Source organism: Oryx dammah, unplaced genomic scaffold (assembly GCF_014754425.2).
Source record: "Oryx dammah isolate SB20612 unplaced genomic scaffold, SCBI_Odam_1.1 HiC_scaffold_23, whole genome shotgun sequence".
NCBI classification, from domain to species: domain Eukaryota; kingdom Metazoa; phylum Chordata; class Mammalia; order Artiodactyla; family Bovidae; genus Oryx; species Oryx dammah.
Genome location: NW_024070207.1, coordinates 82,415,323 through 82,433,922, shown reverse-complemented (window position 1 = coordinate 82,433,922; position 18,600 = coordinate 82,415,323). Strand labels below are relative to the sequence as shown.

The 18,600-nt window shown below is 40.2% G+C and overlaps 1 protein-coding gene across 1 annotated transcript in view; it reads right to left on the bottom strand.

The window, feature by feature from the left end:
• Positions 1 to 3,156: 3,156 nt before the first annotated feature.
• LOC120881641 (cytochrome c oxidase subunit 7A2, mitochondrial-like) overlaps positions 3,157 to 18,600 on the bottom strand; it is a 40,000-nt gene continuing 24,556 nt past the window's right edge. The window contains exon 2 of the mRNA XM_040265325.1: positions 3,157 to 3,566. Coding sequence (XP_040121259.1) covers positions 3,310 to 3,566 — 257 coding nt within the window. The 3' untranslated portion in view covers positions 3,157 to 3,309. The remainder of the gene's footprint in view (positions 3,567 to 18,600) is intronic.

The window sequence follows — 18,600 nt, the reverse complement described above, 5'->3', positions numbered from 1 at the left end:
ACAGACCCATCACAAGCACAGAAATTGAAACTGTAATCAGAAATCTTCCAACAAACAAAACCCCAGGACCAGACTGCTTCACAGGTAAATTCTACCAAAAATTTAGAGATGAACTAACACCTATCCTACTCAAACTCTTCCAGAAAACTGCAGAGGAAGATAAACTGCGAAACTTATTCTATGAGACCACCATCACCCTAATAACAAAACCAGACAAAGGTGCCACCAAAAAAGAAAACTATAGGCCAATATCACTGATGAACATAGATGGAAAAATCCTTAACAAAATTCTAGCAAACAGAATCCAACAACACATTAAAAAGATTATACATCATGACCAAGTGGGCTTTATCCCAAGGATACAAGGATTCTTCAATATTTGCAAATCAATCAATGTGATATACCAAATTAACAAACTGAATGATAAAAACTATATGATTACCTCAATAGATGCAGAGAAAGCCTTTGACAAAATTCAACATCCATTTATGATAAAAAACCTTCCAGAAAGCAGGCATAGAAGGAACATACCTCAACCTAATAAAACTCATATATCATAAACCCACAGCAAACATTATCCTCAATGGTTAAAAATTGAAAGCATTTCCCCTAAAGTCAGGAACAAGACAACAGTGCCCACCCTCACCACTACCATTCAACATAGTTTCGAAAGTCTTAGCCATAGCAATCAGAGAAGAAAAAGAAATAAACAGAATCCAGACTGGAAAAGAAGAAGTAAAACTCACTGTTTGTTTGCAGATGACATGATCCTCTTCATAGAAAACTTTAAAGACAGCATCAGAAAATTACTAGAGCTAATCAATGAATATAGGGCTTCCCTCATAGCTCAATTGGTAATGAATCTACCTGCAGTGCATTAGTTGGTAATGAATATAGGGCTTCCCTCATAGCTCAGTTGGTAAAGAAACCGCCTGAAATGCAGGAGACCCCGATTCGATTCCTGGGTTGGGAAGATCCCCTGGAGAAGGGTAAAGGCTACCCACTCCAGCATTGTGGCCTGGAGAGTCCAGAATCAATGAATATAGTAAAATTTCAGGATATAAAATTAATACATAGAAATCCCTTGCATTCCTATACACTAACAATGATAAAACAGAAAGAGAAATTAAGGAAACAATTCCATTCACCATTGCAATGAAAACAATAAAATACTTAGGAATAAATTGACCTAAAAAAACAAAAGACCCATATATAGAAAACTATAAAATACTCATGAAAGAAATCAAAGAGGACACAAATAGATGGAGAAGTATACCATGTTCATGGATCAGAAAAATCAATATAGTGAAAATGAGTATACTACCCAAAGCAATCTATAGATTCAATGCAATCCCTATCAAGCTACCAATGGTATTTTTTCAGAGAACTAGAAAAAATAATTTCACAATTTGTATAGAAATAAAAAAACCTCGAATAGCCAAAGCAATCTTGAGAAAAAAGAATGGAACTGGAGGAATCAACCTGCCTTACTTCAGTCTATACTACAAAGCTACAGTCAAGACAGTATGGAACTGGCACAAAGACAGAAATAGAGATCAATGGAACAAAACAGAAAGCCCAGAGATAAATCCACACACCTATGGACACCTTATCTTTGACAAAGGAAGCAAGAATATACAATGGATTAAAGACAATCTCTTTAACAAGTGGTGCTGGGAAAACTGGTCGACCACCTGTAAAAGAATGAAACAAATACTTTCTAACACCATATACAAAGATAAGCTCAAAATGGATTAAAGATCTAAATGTAAGACCAGAAACAACTCCTAGAGGAAAACATAGGCAAAACACTCTCCGACATAAATCACAGCAGGATCCTCTATGACCCACCTCCCAGAGTAATGGAAATAAAAGCAAAAATAAACAAATGGTACCTAATTAAACTTAAAAGCTTTTGCACAATGAATGGAGAAGGCAATGGCACCCCACTCCAGTACTCTTGCCTGGAGAATCCCAGGGACAGGGGAGCCTGGTGGGCTGCCATCTATGGGATTGCACAGAGTCGGACATGACTGAAGTGACTTAGCAGCAGTAGCAGCAGCAGCACAATGAAGGAAACTATAAGCAAGGTGAAAAGACAGCCTTCAGAAGGGGAGAAAATAATAGTAAATGAAGCAACTGACAAAGGATTAATCTCAAAAATATACAAACAGCTCATACAGCTCAATACCAGAAAAATAAACAACCAAATCAAAAAGAACTAAACAGACATTTCTCCAAAGAAGACATACAGATGGCTAACAAACACATCAAAAGATGCTAAACATCACTCATTATCAGAAAAATGCAAATCAAAACCACAATGAGGTACCATCTCATGCCCATCAGAATGGCTGCTATCAAAAAGTCTACAAACAATAAATGCTGGTGAGGGTGCGGAGAAAAGGAAACCCTCTTACACTGTTGGTGGGAATGCAACTAGTAAAGCCACTATGGAGAACGGTGTGGAGATTCCTTAAAAAACTGTCAACAGAACTGCTATACGACCCAGCAGTCCCACTGCTGGGCATACACACCGAGGAAACCACAATTGAAAGAGACACACGTACTCCAATGTTCATCGCAGCACTGTTTACAATAGCCAGGACATGGAAGCAACCTAGATGTCCACTGGCAGATGAATGGATAAGAAAGCTGTGGTACATATACACAATGGAATATTAATCAGCCATTGAAAAGAACACATTTGAATCAGTTCTAATGAGGTGGATGAAACTGGAGCCTATTATATAAAGTGAAGTAAGTCAGAGAGAAAAACACCAATACAGTATACTAATGCATATATATGGAATTTAGAAAGATGGTAACAATGACCCTATATGCAAGACAGCAAAAGAAACACAGATATAAAGAATAGATTTTTGGGCTCTGTGGGAAAAGGTGAGGGTGGGTTGATTTGACAGAATAGCACTGAAACACGTATATTACCATATGTAAAATAGATCACCAGTCCAAGTTCAATGCATGAAACAGGGCACTCATAGCCAGTGCACTGGGACAAACCTGAGGGATGGGATGGGGAGGGAGGTTGGAGGAGGGTTCAGGATGGAGCACACATATACATCCATGGCTGAGTCATGTCAATGTATGGCAAAAACCACTACACTATTGTAAAGTAATTAGCCTCCAATTAAATTTTTTTTTCATGGTAAAGACTGCTTTATTGGTGGCAGCTAATACAAGTCAATAAATATTGATCCCCAAAGAACTCAGTTATGTATCAGATTACTGGTCCACAGAGAGCTGGATGGAACTGAACCAACTGACTGCCTGGAGGATAAACTGAAGTCAGTCCTGCTTCTTGGGAAACGAAGCCACAGCCAGTTCATACATGGCATATGCCGTTCCACCAACTGTAAGAATCATGGTGGCTCTATACAGGAGGGCATCAGCTATCCCACCCTTCAGATGCACTGGAATTCCATTATCCTCCTGAAACAGCTTTTGTTTCTCTGGAACCTTATTTTCAAACTGCCTGCGTGAAGCAGTACTTATGGTACTCTTAGCAATTTGACGGAGAGCCAGAAGATTCCGCAGCGTCTTGGCTCAGTTACTGCCCACCAACCGCGGCAACTGACCACCAGCAACCAGAACGCCCCACGCTGGAACCGGAACTACCTTCTGGCCTTGCGCAAGTGCCTGGAACCCAAATAGTTCCAGGCGGAGGCCCCAATTAAAATTAATTAATTTTTTTTAATAAGAAAAAGCAAGAGAATTCCAGAGAACATCTATTTCCGTTTCATTGACTATGCCAAAGCCTTTGACTGTGTAGATTACAACAAACTGTGTAAAATTCTTAAAGAGATGGGGATACCAGACCACCTGACCTGCTCCTGAGAAATCTGTATGCAAGTCAAGAAGCAACAGTTAGGACATGGAACAACGGACTGGTTCCAAATTGAGAATGGAGTACGTCAAGGCTATATACTGTCACCCTGCTTATTTAAATTATACGCAGAGTACATGATACGAAATGCTGGGCTGGATGAAGCACAAGGTGGAATCAAGATTGCCAGGAGAAATATAAAAAACCACAGATACATAGATGATACCACCCTTATGGCAGAAAGTGAAGAGAAACTAAAGAGCCTCTTGATGAAAGGGAAAGAGGAGAGTGAAAAAGATGGCTTAAAATTGAATATTCAAAAAACAAAGATCATGGCATCCAGACCCATCACTTCATGGAAAATGGATGGGGAAACAGTGACATTCTATTTTCTTGGGCTCCAAAATCACTGCAGATAGTGATTGCAGCCATGAAATTAAAAGACCCTTGCTCCTTGGAAGAAAAGCTATGACAAAAATAAAAAATTTTAAAAATTAAAAAATAAAAAATAAAAAAAAGAGAAAAGCTATGACAAACCTAGACAGCATATTCAAAAGCAGAAACTTTACTATGTTGACAAAGGTCCATGTAGTCAAAGCTACAGTCTTTCCAGTAGTCATGTATGGATGTGAGAGTTGGACTATAAAGAAAACTGAACGCCAAAGAATTGATACTTTTGAACTGCGGTGTTGGAGAAGACTCTTGAGAATCCCTTGGACTGCAAGGAGATCAAACCTGTGCATCCTAAAGGAAATCAGTCCTGAATATTCATTAGAAGGGCTGATGCTAAAGCTGAAACTCCAATACTTTGGTCACCTGATGCAAAGAACTGACTCATTGGCAAAGACCTTGATGCTGGGAAAGACTGAAGGCAGGAGAAGGGGACGACAGAGGATGAGATGGTTGGATGGCATCACTGACTCAATGGACATGGGTTTGGGTGGACTCTGGTAGTTGGTGATGGATAGGGAAGCCTGGTGCGCTGCAGTCCATGGGGTTCCAAGGAGTTGGACATGACTGAGTGACTTAACTGAACTGAATAAAAATAAGAAACTCAGATGATGATACTGAGTGCAAATCAGGGCAATGGGAGAGGGAGTGTTGGGTGACTGAGACAAGGAGGTCTTGCTATTTAATATGAGATGGTCAGGGCAGACCCTACTGAGGAGGTGACAGTCAATCAGAGACATGAAGGAAGCCTGGATTATTAGGCTGATTGCTTCCCCGGACCTGTTCGACATGTTCCTCTGATGCCTGGATATCTATAAACTGGTAGTTTGATCTATAAGTTGACCTGCTACACATTCAGTTTGGGGGCAAGAATCCTTCCTATGTGGTGCTGTGAGGTCTTCCATCAGGAAGCATGTACATCCGGGTCTCGTGACTTTGTGGCACTAGATAGCCATTGCCTGGATCCACTATTTCATTAGGGGTATGCAAGTGATGAGAATCCATCATTCCTTGTTCAATATGAGTTATTTTTAAAATTCTTGTTACACAGAGATTACTTTCAAACAATTCTCCCTCCCTTATCCTAAAGACCCTCAGTTTAAAAACATTACTGAATAATTCCTTAAAGTCTATCAGTTCAGTTCAGTCAGTCAGTTGTGTCTGACTCTGAGACCCCATAGACTGCAGCATGCCAGGCTTCCCTGTCCTTCACCATCTCCCAGAGCTGGCTCAAACTCATGTCCATTGAGTCAGTGATGCCATCCAACCATCCCACTCACTCCCACAGAAATAACCTTGACATCATCACCCAAAGTGGAACATGTACAATATTAAGTTCATGTATCCCACTCTCAGACAATTTCTTCCCATTGCTTCAGCTCATTCTCTCTAGTACCCCAACCAATCATTTGTTGTTGTTGTTCAATCACTCAGTTGTGTCCGACTTTGTGACCCCATGGACTGCAGCATGCCAGGCTTCCCTGTCCTTCACCATCTCCCAGAGCTGGCTCAAACTCATGTCCATTGAGTCAGTGATGCCATCCAACCATCCCATCCTCTGTTATCCCCTTCCCCTCCTGCCTTCAATCTTTCCCAGCATCAGGATCTTTTCTAATGAGTCGGCTCTTCACATCATGTGGCCAAAGCATTGGATCTTCAGCATCAGTCCTTCCAATGAATATTCAGAATTGATTTCATTTAGGATTGACTGGTTTGATCTCCTTGCAGTCCAATAGGACTCTCAAGAGTCTTTTCCAACACCACAGTTCAAAAGCATCATTCTTCGGTGCTCTGCTTTCTTTATGGTCCAACTCTCACACCCATACATGACTACTGGAAAAACCATAGCTTTCACTATACAGACTTCTGTCTGCAATCATCATACCCTAAAAACAGACACTGAAATATCTTAAAGACTTTGCACCCATGAATATAGACACCAAGGCATATCAGAGACAAGTCACCATGAAAACACCCCCCACAAATCATTATGACTTCAAATCCTGACAAAGATCCATGAAAATCTCAGCTACCTCCCACATGGACTGAACCCCCAAATTCATAACCCTGTAATCCCCCAGGTACCTCACACCCTGGGATAAAGACCCTCCAAGAGTATAGAAATTTTACAATCTGAGGCACAGACCACCAATAACACAGACCTCATCCTCCAGAACAGACCAGCAAATAACTTAGATACCTCATACATTAGACATATAACCTCCCAAAAGTTCTGAGACCTACAACCCTGACACAGACCTGCTCAAACCTCAGAGACCCCAATCATGTCTAACACCTCACACATCAGACACAAACCCTTAAAGAGCTCAGAAGTATCCCACACCAGATCCCAAACACCTTAGAAACTATACATCCTTAATCACAAATCCTCCAAAAGCTCATAGGCCACATGTGGTGGGCACAGACCCCCAGAAGGCTACACATCTCATACCATGGACACAGAATCCCAAACAGATTTGTAATCTTATACCTTGTGACACAGAAACCCTAAAAGAATGCAAACATCAGATCCTAAGACAGAAAACTTAAATCAACTCAAAGATCCTCAATACACGGTCCATCTCCACAAAAGCATCATAGAGAACTTAACACCCAGAGACACAGCCCTAGAAAGAATCCAGAGACAGCACATCCTACAAACAGATCCCAAACAGAGGAGAGACAGCTCATTCTACAAAAATATCCCCCAAACAACTGTAGATGCTACACATCCAAGGATATCTACCCACAAATTGCTTGGGTGCTATCATCTTGAACAGAAACCCAGACAACTGAGTGACCTCACATTCTGGACACGGGAACTAAATTACCTCAGCTCAGAGCCCTGAAACAGACATCCAAACAGAAACCAGCAATGCAAACCTTAAAATGCCAAAGCCTCCATACTCGGGGACACAGACCCATAGAATATCAAAACCTCACCATCAGGGAAAAGTCTCACGAAGGTTGACAGTCCCCATACCCTGGACAGCAAAACCACAAAGGGCTCAGAGGCCTCGAACTCAGGTAGAAAGTGGGCAAATCAGCTTAAAAGAATTCACAACCTAGAAAACAGGACACCTGGTGGAAGAGGGGTTAAGATCGCATACTTCTACCACAGGGGCATGGGTTTGATCCCTTGTCACGGAACTAAGATCTCATGTGCCACACAGCATGGCCAAGAAAAAAAATAGAAAATAGGACATGAGACAGCTTAGAAACCTCGTACTTCAGACACAGATCTCCGAAAAGCCCAGAGACCTCACACCATGGGACCCAGAAGAGCTAAGAGATTTCACTCTGTGGAACAAAGACCCAAGTAACTCAGATACCCCACACCATGGATAGAGATTCAACATACTAAACTATAAAGATATCATGACATAGAAAAAGACTCTCAAGCAACTCAGACACCTCACACCCTGGGACACAAAACCCCTAAGCACCTAGTATTACCATATGATAAAATGTCCCCATCAGCCTTTGAGATTTCACAACTTGGAAGACAAGATTCCCAAAATTACTTGTACATTTAACATACTGCAAAGAGACATTAAAAAGTTTGCTGATGGGATTTCCATGGTGGTTCAGTGGCTAACACTCCATGCTCCCAATGCAGGGGGCCTGGGTCCAATCACTGGTCAGGGAGCTAGATCCCACATGCTGCAACTAAAGATCCCGAGTGCCGCAACCAAGACCCAGCACAACCAAAAAAATTTCGGACAGTTGCTAAATCATCTCAGAAACCTGGCACATGACTAAGCATACCTTAGAATAGCAATGTGGCCTCAAATTTAAGGAGAAAACCTCAGAAATTCAGAGATGTTAATAGTCAGGGATGCCAACCCTCCAAATATCAAACACCTCACAACCATGGTAATGGACCCACAAAGATTTCAGAGAACTCATGCCATGGTCAAATACAAATCAGCTCAGAGACTTGCACGTGCTCAGAAGTGTGAGAGGTATACGTTGAGAAGTAGAACCACAAAGGATTCAGAACCTTCACAGCCTGAGATACAGCTTAGAGACCACACACTCTCACATACAGACCCCCAAACAGCCAAAGGAAGTCACAGCCTGAGACAAAGAAACATAGATATCTCAGTGACCTCACATCCATGTGACACAGACTCCCAAACATCTTAGAACCTCAGACTGTGGGTCACCAACCCCCAAATGGGCTTCCTAGGTGGCTCAGTGGTAAAGAATCTTCCTGCAATGCAGGAGACCTGGGTTCAATCTCTGGGTCAAGAAGATCCCCTGGAGAAGGGAATGGCAACCCACTCCAGTATTCTTGTCTGGAGAATCCCCATGGACAGAGGAGCCTGGTGGGCTACAGTCCATGGGGTTGCAGAGTCAGACATGACTCAGTGACTAAGCATGTGCACACCCTGGAAACATAGACCAAAATACTCAAAGTCTTCACATACTGGGAAGCAGAGCCCCAAACAGTTCATGGACTCCGCACCCTAGGACACAGATCCCCAAAGAACTAAGATATGACACTATCCCTCAGCCAGCCTAGAAGCATTACTCTGCCCCCTGCAGAAAAGGTGACAGTGTAGGTGGTCTGGTGTTGTGGCTGCTGTCTCCCTCCTCCTGCCATGGGGCCAGACAGGGAACTTTCTCCAGATTCTCCTGTATCCTTACTGTGAGAGCTTGGTGGGGTTCCTGGAGTAAAAACCTGCCCTGCAGCCCCCAGAAGCTTCACACTCTCTAGCCTGCACTCAGCCTCCAGCAATCCGTCAAAATTTCTAGTTAACGTTCCTCTCAGCTCATATAGCATCCGGTAGCTTCTGCCCAGGTGAGCAAATGCTCTGGTCCTGCACTCCTTGCAGGCACTAGTTTTTTTTTTTTTTCCCAGATTTCAGGATGACCATCTGTCCTGTGATCTCAGTTCTCTGATGAGTTCATGCTATTGTTAATTTGCTCTCTGTCCAACTTCTTTCCTGTTGAAGGATAGGAGTTACTTTTCTTCAGTTCCTTACATGTCCAAGTTGAAACCAGAAGTCTTTTCAATCTTTTTAAGCACGTTTTTTCTCTCTCTCTCTCTTTTTAAACTATTTTATTTATTTATTTTTGGCTGTGCTGGGTCTTCACTTCTGTGTGGGCTTTCTCTAGTTGCAGAGAGCGAGTCCTACTCTCTAGTTGCAGTGTGCAGGCTTCTCATTGTGGTGGCTTCTTTTGTTGCAGAGTACAGGCTCTAGGGCATGAGGGCTTCAGTAGTAATGGCACATGGGCTCAGTGGCTGTGGCTCGTGGGCTCTAGAGCACAGGCTCAATAGCTGTGATGCACCAGCTTAGTTGCTTCACAGCGTGTGGGATCTTCCAGGATCAGAGATTGAACCTGTGTCTCCTGTGTAAGTAGATACTTTACCACTGAGCCACTAGGGAAGCACCTCTTTTCATTTATTTTTTATCTTAAAAGCTTTCCTCCTTTTCATCTATTTTTCTTAAGCCATTATCTGTTGTGTTTATTATGTTCCTTCTGGTTCAGTCTTTGTTTCTGAAATGAATTTTAGTCATTTCTAATTCTTTAATTCTATTACTTCATTTTTGGATTTTTCTCATTCTGATTTAAGCTGCTCTTTCATATCTTATACATTTATTAATCTCTTAGTTCATTTGGAAATACTAGGATGGAAGTTTCATTGGTTTTGTTTATCTTTCTGACATTTTCTTATTATCCAAAGGGATGTTATTCTGCTCCTTATACTCTTTTTTCTTGTAATAATGTTACATGAGATTTGACTTCCCTTCTTTTATATAAAATCCATTTTCTTGAATGTTTAGAAAGGAACAATGGTTCAGGATTGCTTTTTTAACTTCATGGCTTTATAGCTCCCTCTTCTGTTTTTGTAAAAGAGCTCAAAACTGTGGGAACTTGGTCTCTTCTATTCTACTCTTTCACTTTTATCTGGACCTTCTTTTTCCTTTAACTCTATGTTCTTCCTGCTCACAATGGATTCTGTTCCCAGTATTTCCAGTGTGGTTGTTTTGACAGTTCATAAGACTCAAACTGTTCCTCCTTTCAGAATTATTCTTTATTTTTGTGTATGGATGATAAGTTCTATTAATAAATTTTTAAAAATCTCTATGAGATACAGAGAGTTGAGTCGGGGGAAGAGAATGAAAACACTAGAATATTATTAATAAAGAATAATTTTAGGGGATTCTCTGGCAGTCCAGTGGTTAGAACTCCAAACTCTCATTGCTGATGGCCTGGGGTTCAATTCCTGGTGGAAGAATTAAGATTCCATAAGCCTCGTGACCCCCCCCCCAAAAAAGAAGAATGTTAGCAGTCCATGGGGTTGCAAAGAGTCAGACACGACTTAGTGACTGAACAACAACAATGTGGGGGAGGGTGGATACTGGGTAGATGGACAGCGATGGCAGGAAGCTTTTACTGCACACCTGTTAATCTTCATTTTTTAAGTAAATGCATATCACCTATTCCAAATTTAAGTAATTCTTCAAATTGTGCCTCCAAAATAAAAGACATCAACCCATGAGGACAAGAATTGGAGAAGAAAATTCTGGAATGTATTTTGGTATATAGGAGGCATATAGATGAGTGGTAACAGCAGAACAGAGAAATCAAAATCATACACTAGCAGTTGGGAGGATAAAAATCAGCATGATATTAAAAGTGGAATCCCCAAATGACTCTGAAATCAATAGTATCAGGTACTCTGGAAGTAAGAATGCATTCCAAAACATGAAAAGATTCTCAACATGGTTAATCAGAGAAATGAGAATCAAAATCACAATAAGATTTCACCTCACACCTGTCAGAATGGCTATCACTTAAAAAGTCTATAAATAACAAATGTTGGTTAGGATGTAGAGAAAAAGGAGAACTTGTATACTATTGTTGGCAATATAAATTGGTGCAGCCACTAGGGAAAAAAGTATAGACGTTTCTCAAAAAAACAAAAATAGGCTTCTCTGGTGGTCCAATGGTTAAGAATTCACCTTGCAATGCAGGGGACACCGGTATGAGCTCTGGTCCAGGAAGATCCCACATGCTGTGGAGCAACTAAGCCCCTGTGCCACAACTATTGAGCCCGCACTCTAGAACTCATGAGCTTCAACTACTGAAGCCCAGATTCCTAATCTACATAACAAGAGAAACCACCACAATAAGAAGCCCTCGCACTGAAACTTAGAGAGCAGCCCCTACTCGCCACAACTAGAGAAAGCTCAAGTGCAGCAACGAAGACCCAGCACAGCCAAAAAAAAAAAAGAACTATCACATGACCCAGCAACTGCACTCCTGAGTATTTAACTGAAAAAAAAAAAGAAAACACTAATTAGAAAAGATACATGCACCCCAATGTTCATAGCATTATTTACAATAACCAAGATATGGAATCAATCTAAGTGTCCATCAAAGATGAATGGATAAAGATGTGATGCATATATATACTACTCGATCATAAGAAAGAATGAAATTCTGCCATGTGCAGCAACAAGAATGGACTTGGAGGGTATTATACTAAGTGAAATAAAGTCAGACAGAGAAAGACAAATACTGTATGAGATCATTTATATGTGGAATCTAAAAAATAAAACAACTAGTGAATACAGCAAAAAAGAAACAGGTTCATAGATATAGAGAACAAACTAGTGGTTACCAGTGGGGAGACAGGGGGGGCAACAAGAGAGGGGTAGGGGATTAAGAGGTACAAACTGCTATGTATAAAATAAATAAGCTACAAGGATACATTGTACAGCACAGAGAATATAGCCAATTTTTTATTATAACTATAAATGGAATAAAATCTTTAAAATTTTTGAATAACTATATTATGTACCTGAAACTTATATAAATAATATTGTGCAAAGTATATAAAATATACTTTGATATAAAAAATAAGAACTTAGACCCAAACATCTCCAGTTCTACCACATGAGTCTGGAAGGATATAAAAGATCTGAACAATTATTAATAACTGACATATATAGGACATTTCAGCCAATAACATAATAATAAACTTTTTGAGATGCATACAGAACATTTATCAAAATTAACCACATCCAGAGTTTTAGAGTAAGCTTAATAAATTTCAAAGTGCTGAAATATCTCAGAGCATATCCTCTCATAATAGTAGAAATATGTGGTATTGGGACTTCCCTGGTGGTCTGGTGGTTATGACTCTGTGTTCCCAATCCAGAGGGCCCAGGTTTGACCCCTGGTCAGCCAGGAGTTGGTGATGGACAGGGAGGCCTGGCATGCTGCAATTCATGGGGTTGCAAAGAGTTGGACACGACTGAGCGACTGAACTGAACTGAGGGAACTAGATCTCACGTGCAGCAATTAAAGATCCCACCTGCCACAATTAAGAGTTCACATGCCATGGAAGGTTAAGACAAGGCCAGAGGAAATAAGAAATGTATACAAAATAAAACTGTGCATGTTAACAATTAAAAGAAAAAAAGTTCACATGCCACAACTAAAAGACCCCATGTGCCACAATGAAGACATGGCCCAGCCAAATAAAGAAACAAATAGAGACTTCCCTGGTGACTCAGTGGTAAAGAATCTGCCTGCCAACGCAGGAGACATGGGTTCAATTTCTGATCCAGGAAGATCCCACATGCCACTGATCTAGATCCTGTGCTCTAGAACCCGGGAGCAGCAACTACTGAGCCCACATGCCCTAGAGCCTGTGCTCAGCAAGAGAAGCCATCACAATGAGAAGCCTGTGCACCACAAGTAAAGGGGAGCCCCTGCTCACTGCAACTAGAGAAAAGCTAGCACAGCAACGAAAACCCACCACGTCCAAAAATAAATAAATAAAACTATTTTTAAATTTAAATACATATTAAAAAAGAAATACATGATATCATAACTAACAATATGATGACAAACATCTAGAACTTCTGGGAAATTAAGTAGTATATCACTAAATAACAGATGGGTCAATGTAGAAATCAAGATAGAAATTAGAAAACTGAATGATAATGAGCATAGAGTATATCAAAACCAGGAGATACAGCCAAAGCTGTACTTTTATAAGCCTGGGTCCATATGTAGGGAAAAGAAAACCTTGAAGTTAAATAACCTCAGATTTCATCTTAAGGAACTAGAAAATGAGGAATAAATAAAACCCAAGGCAGGACTTCCCTGGTGGCACAATGAATAAGAATTGGCCTGCCAGTGCAGGGGACATGGGTTTGATCCCTGGTCAGTAGCCCCTGCTCGCCACAGCTAGAGAAAGCCCGCACACAGCAACGAAGACCCAGCACAGCCAAAAATAAATAAATTTAAAAATTTAAAACATTAAAAAAATTAAATCTTAAAAAAATTGTCTATCTATTATTATTATTTTTGGCCATACCACAAGGCATGCAGGATCTCAGTTCCCTATCTAGGGATCAAACTCATGCCCCTGCACTAGAAGCATGTAATCTTAACTGGTGGACTGCCAAGGAAGTCCCATGTAGTGATGTCTATTTTATTCCTGATATTTGTTATTAGTATATTCTCTCTTTATTCTTGATTAGTTTTTCTAGGTATTTATCAATTTTTAAATGTTTTCTAATAACCAACTCTTGGTTATTAATATATATATTTATATATTTGTTTCCTATGTGTTTCTATACTTCCTTTTTTTTCCTTTTTGCTATTGCTTTGGGTTTTTCTTTTTAATTTTATGTATTTATTTATTCATATTTTTTTTATTTTTGGCCATGCTGGGTCTTTGTTGCTGCCCTCAAACTTTCTCTAGTTGTGGTGAGCGGGAGCTATTCTTCATTGCAGTGCATGGGCTTCTTAGCATGGTGGCTTCTCTTGTGGAGCACAGGCTCTAGGTGTGTGAGCTTCAGTAGTTCTGGCACATGGGCTCAGTGGTTGTGGTGCATGGGCTTAGTTGCACCTTGGCATGTGAAATCTTACTGGACCAGGGATCAAACCCATGTTCCCGACATTGAAAGGCAGATTCTTAACCACTGGACCACCAGGGAAGTCCTAAGATATATATATATATATTTTTTTTTTATATGAACCATTTTTTAAAGTCTTTATTGAATGTATTACAATATTGTTTCTGCTTTTTATGATTTGGTCTTTTGGCTGCAGGGCACATAGGACCTTAGCTCTCCAACCATGAATTGAACCCACACTCCCTGTGTTGGAAGGCAAAGTCTTAACCACTGAACTACCAGGGAAGTCCCAAATAATTTTTTTTTTTAAAACAAGGATATCACTACAGGTCTTATAGACATTGCAAGTATTAAAACAGGGGAATTGCCAACATCTGCTGGCTCATAGAAAAAGCAAGGGAATTCCAGAAAAATATCTACTTCTACTTCACTGACTATATATACTAAAGCCTTTGAGTGTATTATTACACAGATCACAACAAACTGCAGAAAATTCTTAAAGAGATAGGAATAACACACCACCTTATTTGCCTCCTGAGAAACCTGTACGCAGGTCAAGAAGCAACAATTAGAACTGGACATGGAACAACAGACTGGTTGTTGAACAACAGAAAGGTCCAAATTGGGAAAGGAGTACATCAAGGCTGTATATTGTCATCCTGCTTATTTAACTCCTATGCAGAGTACATCATGTGAAATGCAGGGCTGGATGAAGCACACACAGGAATCAAGATTGCCAGGAGAAATATCAATAACCTAAGATATTCAGATGATACCACCCTAATGGCAGAAAGTCAAGAGGAACTAAAGATCCTCTTGATAAAGGTGAAAGAGAAGAGTGAAAAAGCTGGTTTAAAACTTAACATTCAGAAAACTAAGATCATGGCATCTAGTCTCATCACTTTATGGCAAATAGATGGGGGAAAAATGGAAACGGTGATAGACTTTATTTTCTTGGGCTCCAAAATCAATGGGGATGGTGACTGCAGCCATGAAATTAAAAGACATTTGCTCCTTGGAAGAAAAGCTATGACAAACCTAGACAGGATATTCAAAAGCAAAGACACCACTTTGCCAACAAAGTTCTGTATAGTCAAAGCTATGGTTTTGCCAGTAGTCATGTATGGATGTGAGAGTTGGACCATAAAGAAAGTTGAGTGCCAAAGAATTGATGCTTTTGAACTATGGTGCTGGAGAAGACTCTTGATAGTCCCTTGGACTGCAAGGATATCAAACCAGTCAGTTCTAAAGGAAATCAACCCTGAATATTCACTGGCAGGACTGATGCTGAAGCTGAAAATCCAATACTTTGGCCACCTGATGCGAAGAGCTGACTCACTGGAAAAGACCTTGGTGCTAGGGAAAGACTGAGGGCGGGAGAAGAAAAGGGGGCGACAGAAGATGAGATGGTTGGATGACATCACCGACTCAATAGACATGAGTTTGAGCAAGCTCTGGGAGATTGTGAAGGACAGGGAAGCCTAGCATGCTACAGTCCATGGGGTCACAACAGTCGGACATGACTGAGGGACTGAACAACAATGCCCTCCTGCACTGTTGGTGGGAATGTAAACTGATACTATTATGGAAAACAGTATGGAGATTCCTTAAAAGACCAGGAATAAATCTACCATATGACCCAGCAATCCCACTACTGGGCACACACTCTGAGAAAACCACAATTCTAAAAGACACATGTGCCCCAATGTTCATTGCAGCAATATTTACAATAGCCAGGACATGGAAGCAACATAGATGTCCATTAACAGATGAATGGATAAAGAAATGTGGTACATATATACAGCAGAATATAACTCAGCCATAAAAAAGAATGAATTTAAATCAGTTCTAGTGAAGTAGATGAACCTAGAGCCTCTTATACAGAGTGAAGTAAGTCAGAAAGAGAAAAAAAAGTATTGTATATTAATAACATATGTGGAAAATGGCACTGATATATAGAAAAATGGCACTAATGAACCTAGTAGAGAATGAACTAGTGGACACAGTGGGGGAAGGTGAGGGTGGGACAAACTGAGAAAGTAGCATTATGCTACATATATGCACTATCATGTGTAAAACGGTGAGTAGGAAGTTGCTATGTAACACAGGGAGCCTGTCCTGGCACTCTGTGATGACTTAGAGGGGTGGGATTGGGGAGGGGAGGGAGGATCAAGAGGGAGGGGATTTGTATATAATTATGACTGATTTGTGTTGTTGTATAGCAGAATCCAACACAACATTGTAAAGCAATTTTCCACCAATTAAAAAATTTAAAAAACAAAAAACAGAGCTATGAACAATTTTATGCAAATAAATTTCACAATTTAGATGAAAATATGCAAATTCCTTGAGAAACAAAGCTCTCCAAATGAACACGAGAAGATATAGACAGTCAAGTTTTGATCATGGTAAGCTGAAATAAAATGAGATAAGAAATATCCCCTCATGCTCTATTTTCTGTAAATAAGCATGTAGAATTGATATTTCCTCCTTAGAGGTTAGATAGCATTCACTGGTGAGGTCATCTGGGCCTGGAGTTTTTTGTAGGGGAATGTTGTTGAATCCAATTTCTTTAACAGTTATGGAACAATTAAGAATATCTATTTCTTCTAGTGTCATTCTTAGTCATTTTATTTTCAGAGAACTTGCCCATTTTATGTAAGATATCAAACTGTTCAACTTGTTTATTATATTTACTTATTATCCTTCATATGTAAGATATGTAGTGATGTCCTAATTTTTATTCCTGGTGTTAGTAATTTGAATTTTCACTTTTTTTCTCTTGATCAGTCCTGCTAGAAAATTTTCAGTTCTACTGACCTTTGAAATGATTAGTAAAACTTCATGAAAAAAATGCACCTACATACTGTCATGTACTTCAGGTAGGAATGCAAAATAATATAAGACCTACAGAGAACAATTTGGCAGTATTCACTGAAATTACAAATGCACATATACCCTTTGACCCAGTAATTACATTTCTGGAAATGTGCAAAACAATGCATATATGATTATTCATTACAGCATTTTCATAATTAGAAACTGAAGACAACCCAAGAATAAATACATTACGGTACATACACACAAACGAATGCTCAGGAAGTATAAAAAAATGAAGAAGTTCTCTATGTATTGATTTGTAAAGATTTCCAGGATATATGGTTAATAAAGCAAGATGCAAAACAATGTATCTAGTTAGTATGCTATATTTTGTGTAAGAAAGGTGGGGGTGATATCTAGTCATAATTGCTTGTACATGCATAAAGATATTCTGGACAGATACACAGTAAACTAACAAAGATGGTTACTGAAGAAAACCCAAGTTCTTTGGCCTGGAATACAAGTCCTTCTAGGAAATGCTTTGAAGCCAGATTGCCTGACACTTTGGTATAAGACTTTGGTCAAATTACTGTTTCTTCACCTCAACACAAGATAACAGTACCTATCCTCATAGGGTTATGAGGATTAAATGGATTAATGGAGTGTCTGGCACATAGTTAACATTCAATAAATCTTAGCTCAGTTATCATCATAATTTGCCTGACTCTAGCCTACCTTCTCATCCACGTCCTCAACAACTTCCTGACAGCTGTGGCTAAAGGAATATCTCCAACAGATATTTAGTCCCTGTGCTTTTAAGCCTAGCTGCAAATTAGGATCACCTGGGAGACTTTTTTTTCAATACTGAGGCCTGGCCCCACTCCCATATAAATCAGAGTCTCTAGGGAAGGGAGTTAGTGGCGCCCAGGCACTGACATTTTTAAACAGCACCCCAGATGATTTTGATCATGCCTACCAGATTATTGATTCCCTCAATGCATCTGACACATGTCAGGCTCATTCCTGCCTCTGCACTTTTGCCCACATTACTCCCACTCCCACTCCGATTTGGGAAGACTTCTCCATCCCACATCCATTTCTACTCATCTTCCAAGACCTAGTTTAGATACCCTGTCCTCCATAAGGACTTTGCTGTTTCCCACACACTCCTCTCTTTGATGATTCCCTGCTGCCTACAGGGTAAAGTTCTTCTCCAACAGATATTTAGTCCCTGTGCTTGCATCATTCCAAACTACTTGTTCTTCTGCAGCCACACTTATGCCTGAGCCTCTGCACATGCTCTTCCAAACCCCCAGCCTCAACCATACCCTTAACCAACTACTACTCATCCTTCAAGACCCAGCTCATACAGCACTCCTATGAAGCCTACTCTGAGCTCCTCTGCTAGTCCCCCTGAGGTAGAGTTAGGTATTCTCTGCCCTCTATTCCCTCGCACTTTGGACTTATTTCTAACACTTAGCACATGGTGTTGTCATATATTTGTCTGGGTTGCCAGTTAGTCTGAGCTTCTGGAAGCCAAGGATTGTGAATTTTCCATCTCTCTAACTTCCCTACAGCACAGAACCTGCACAA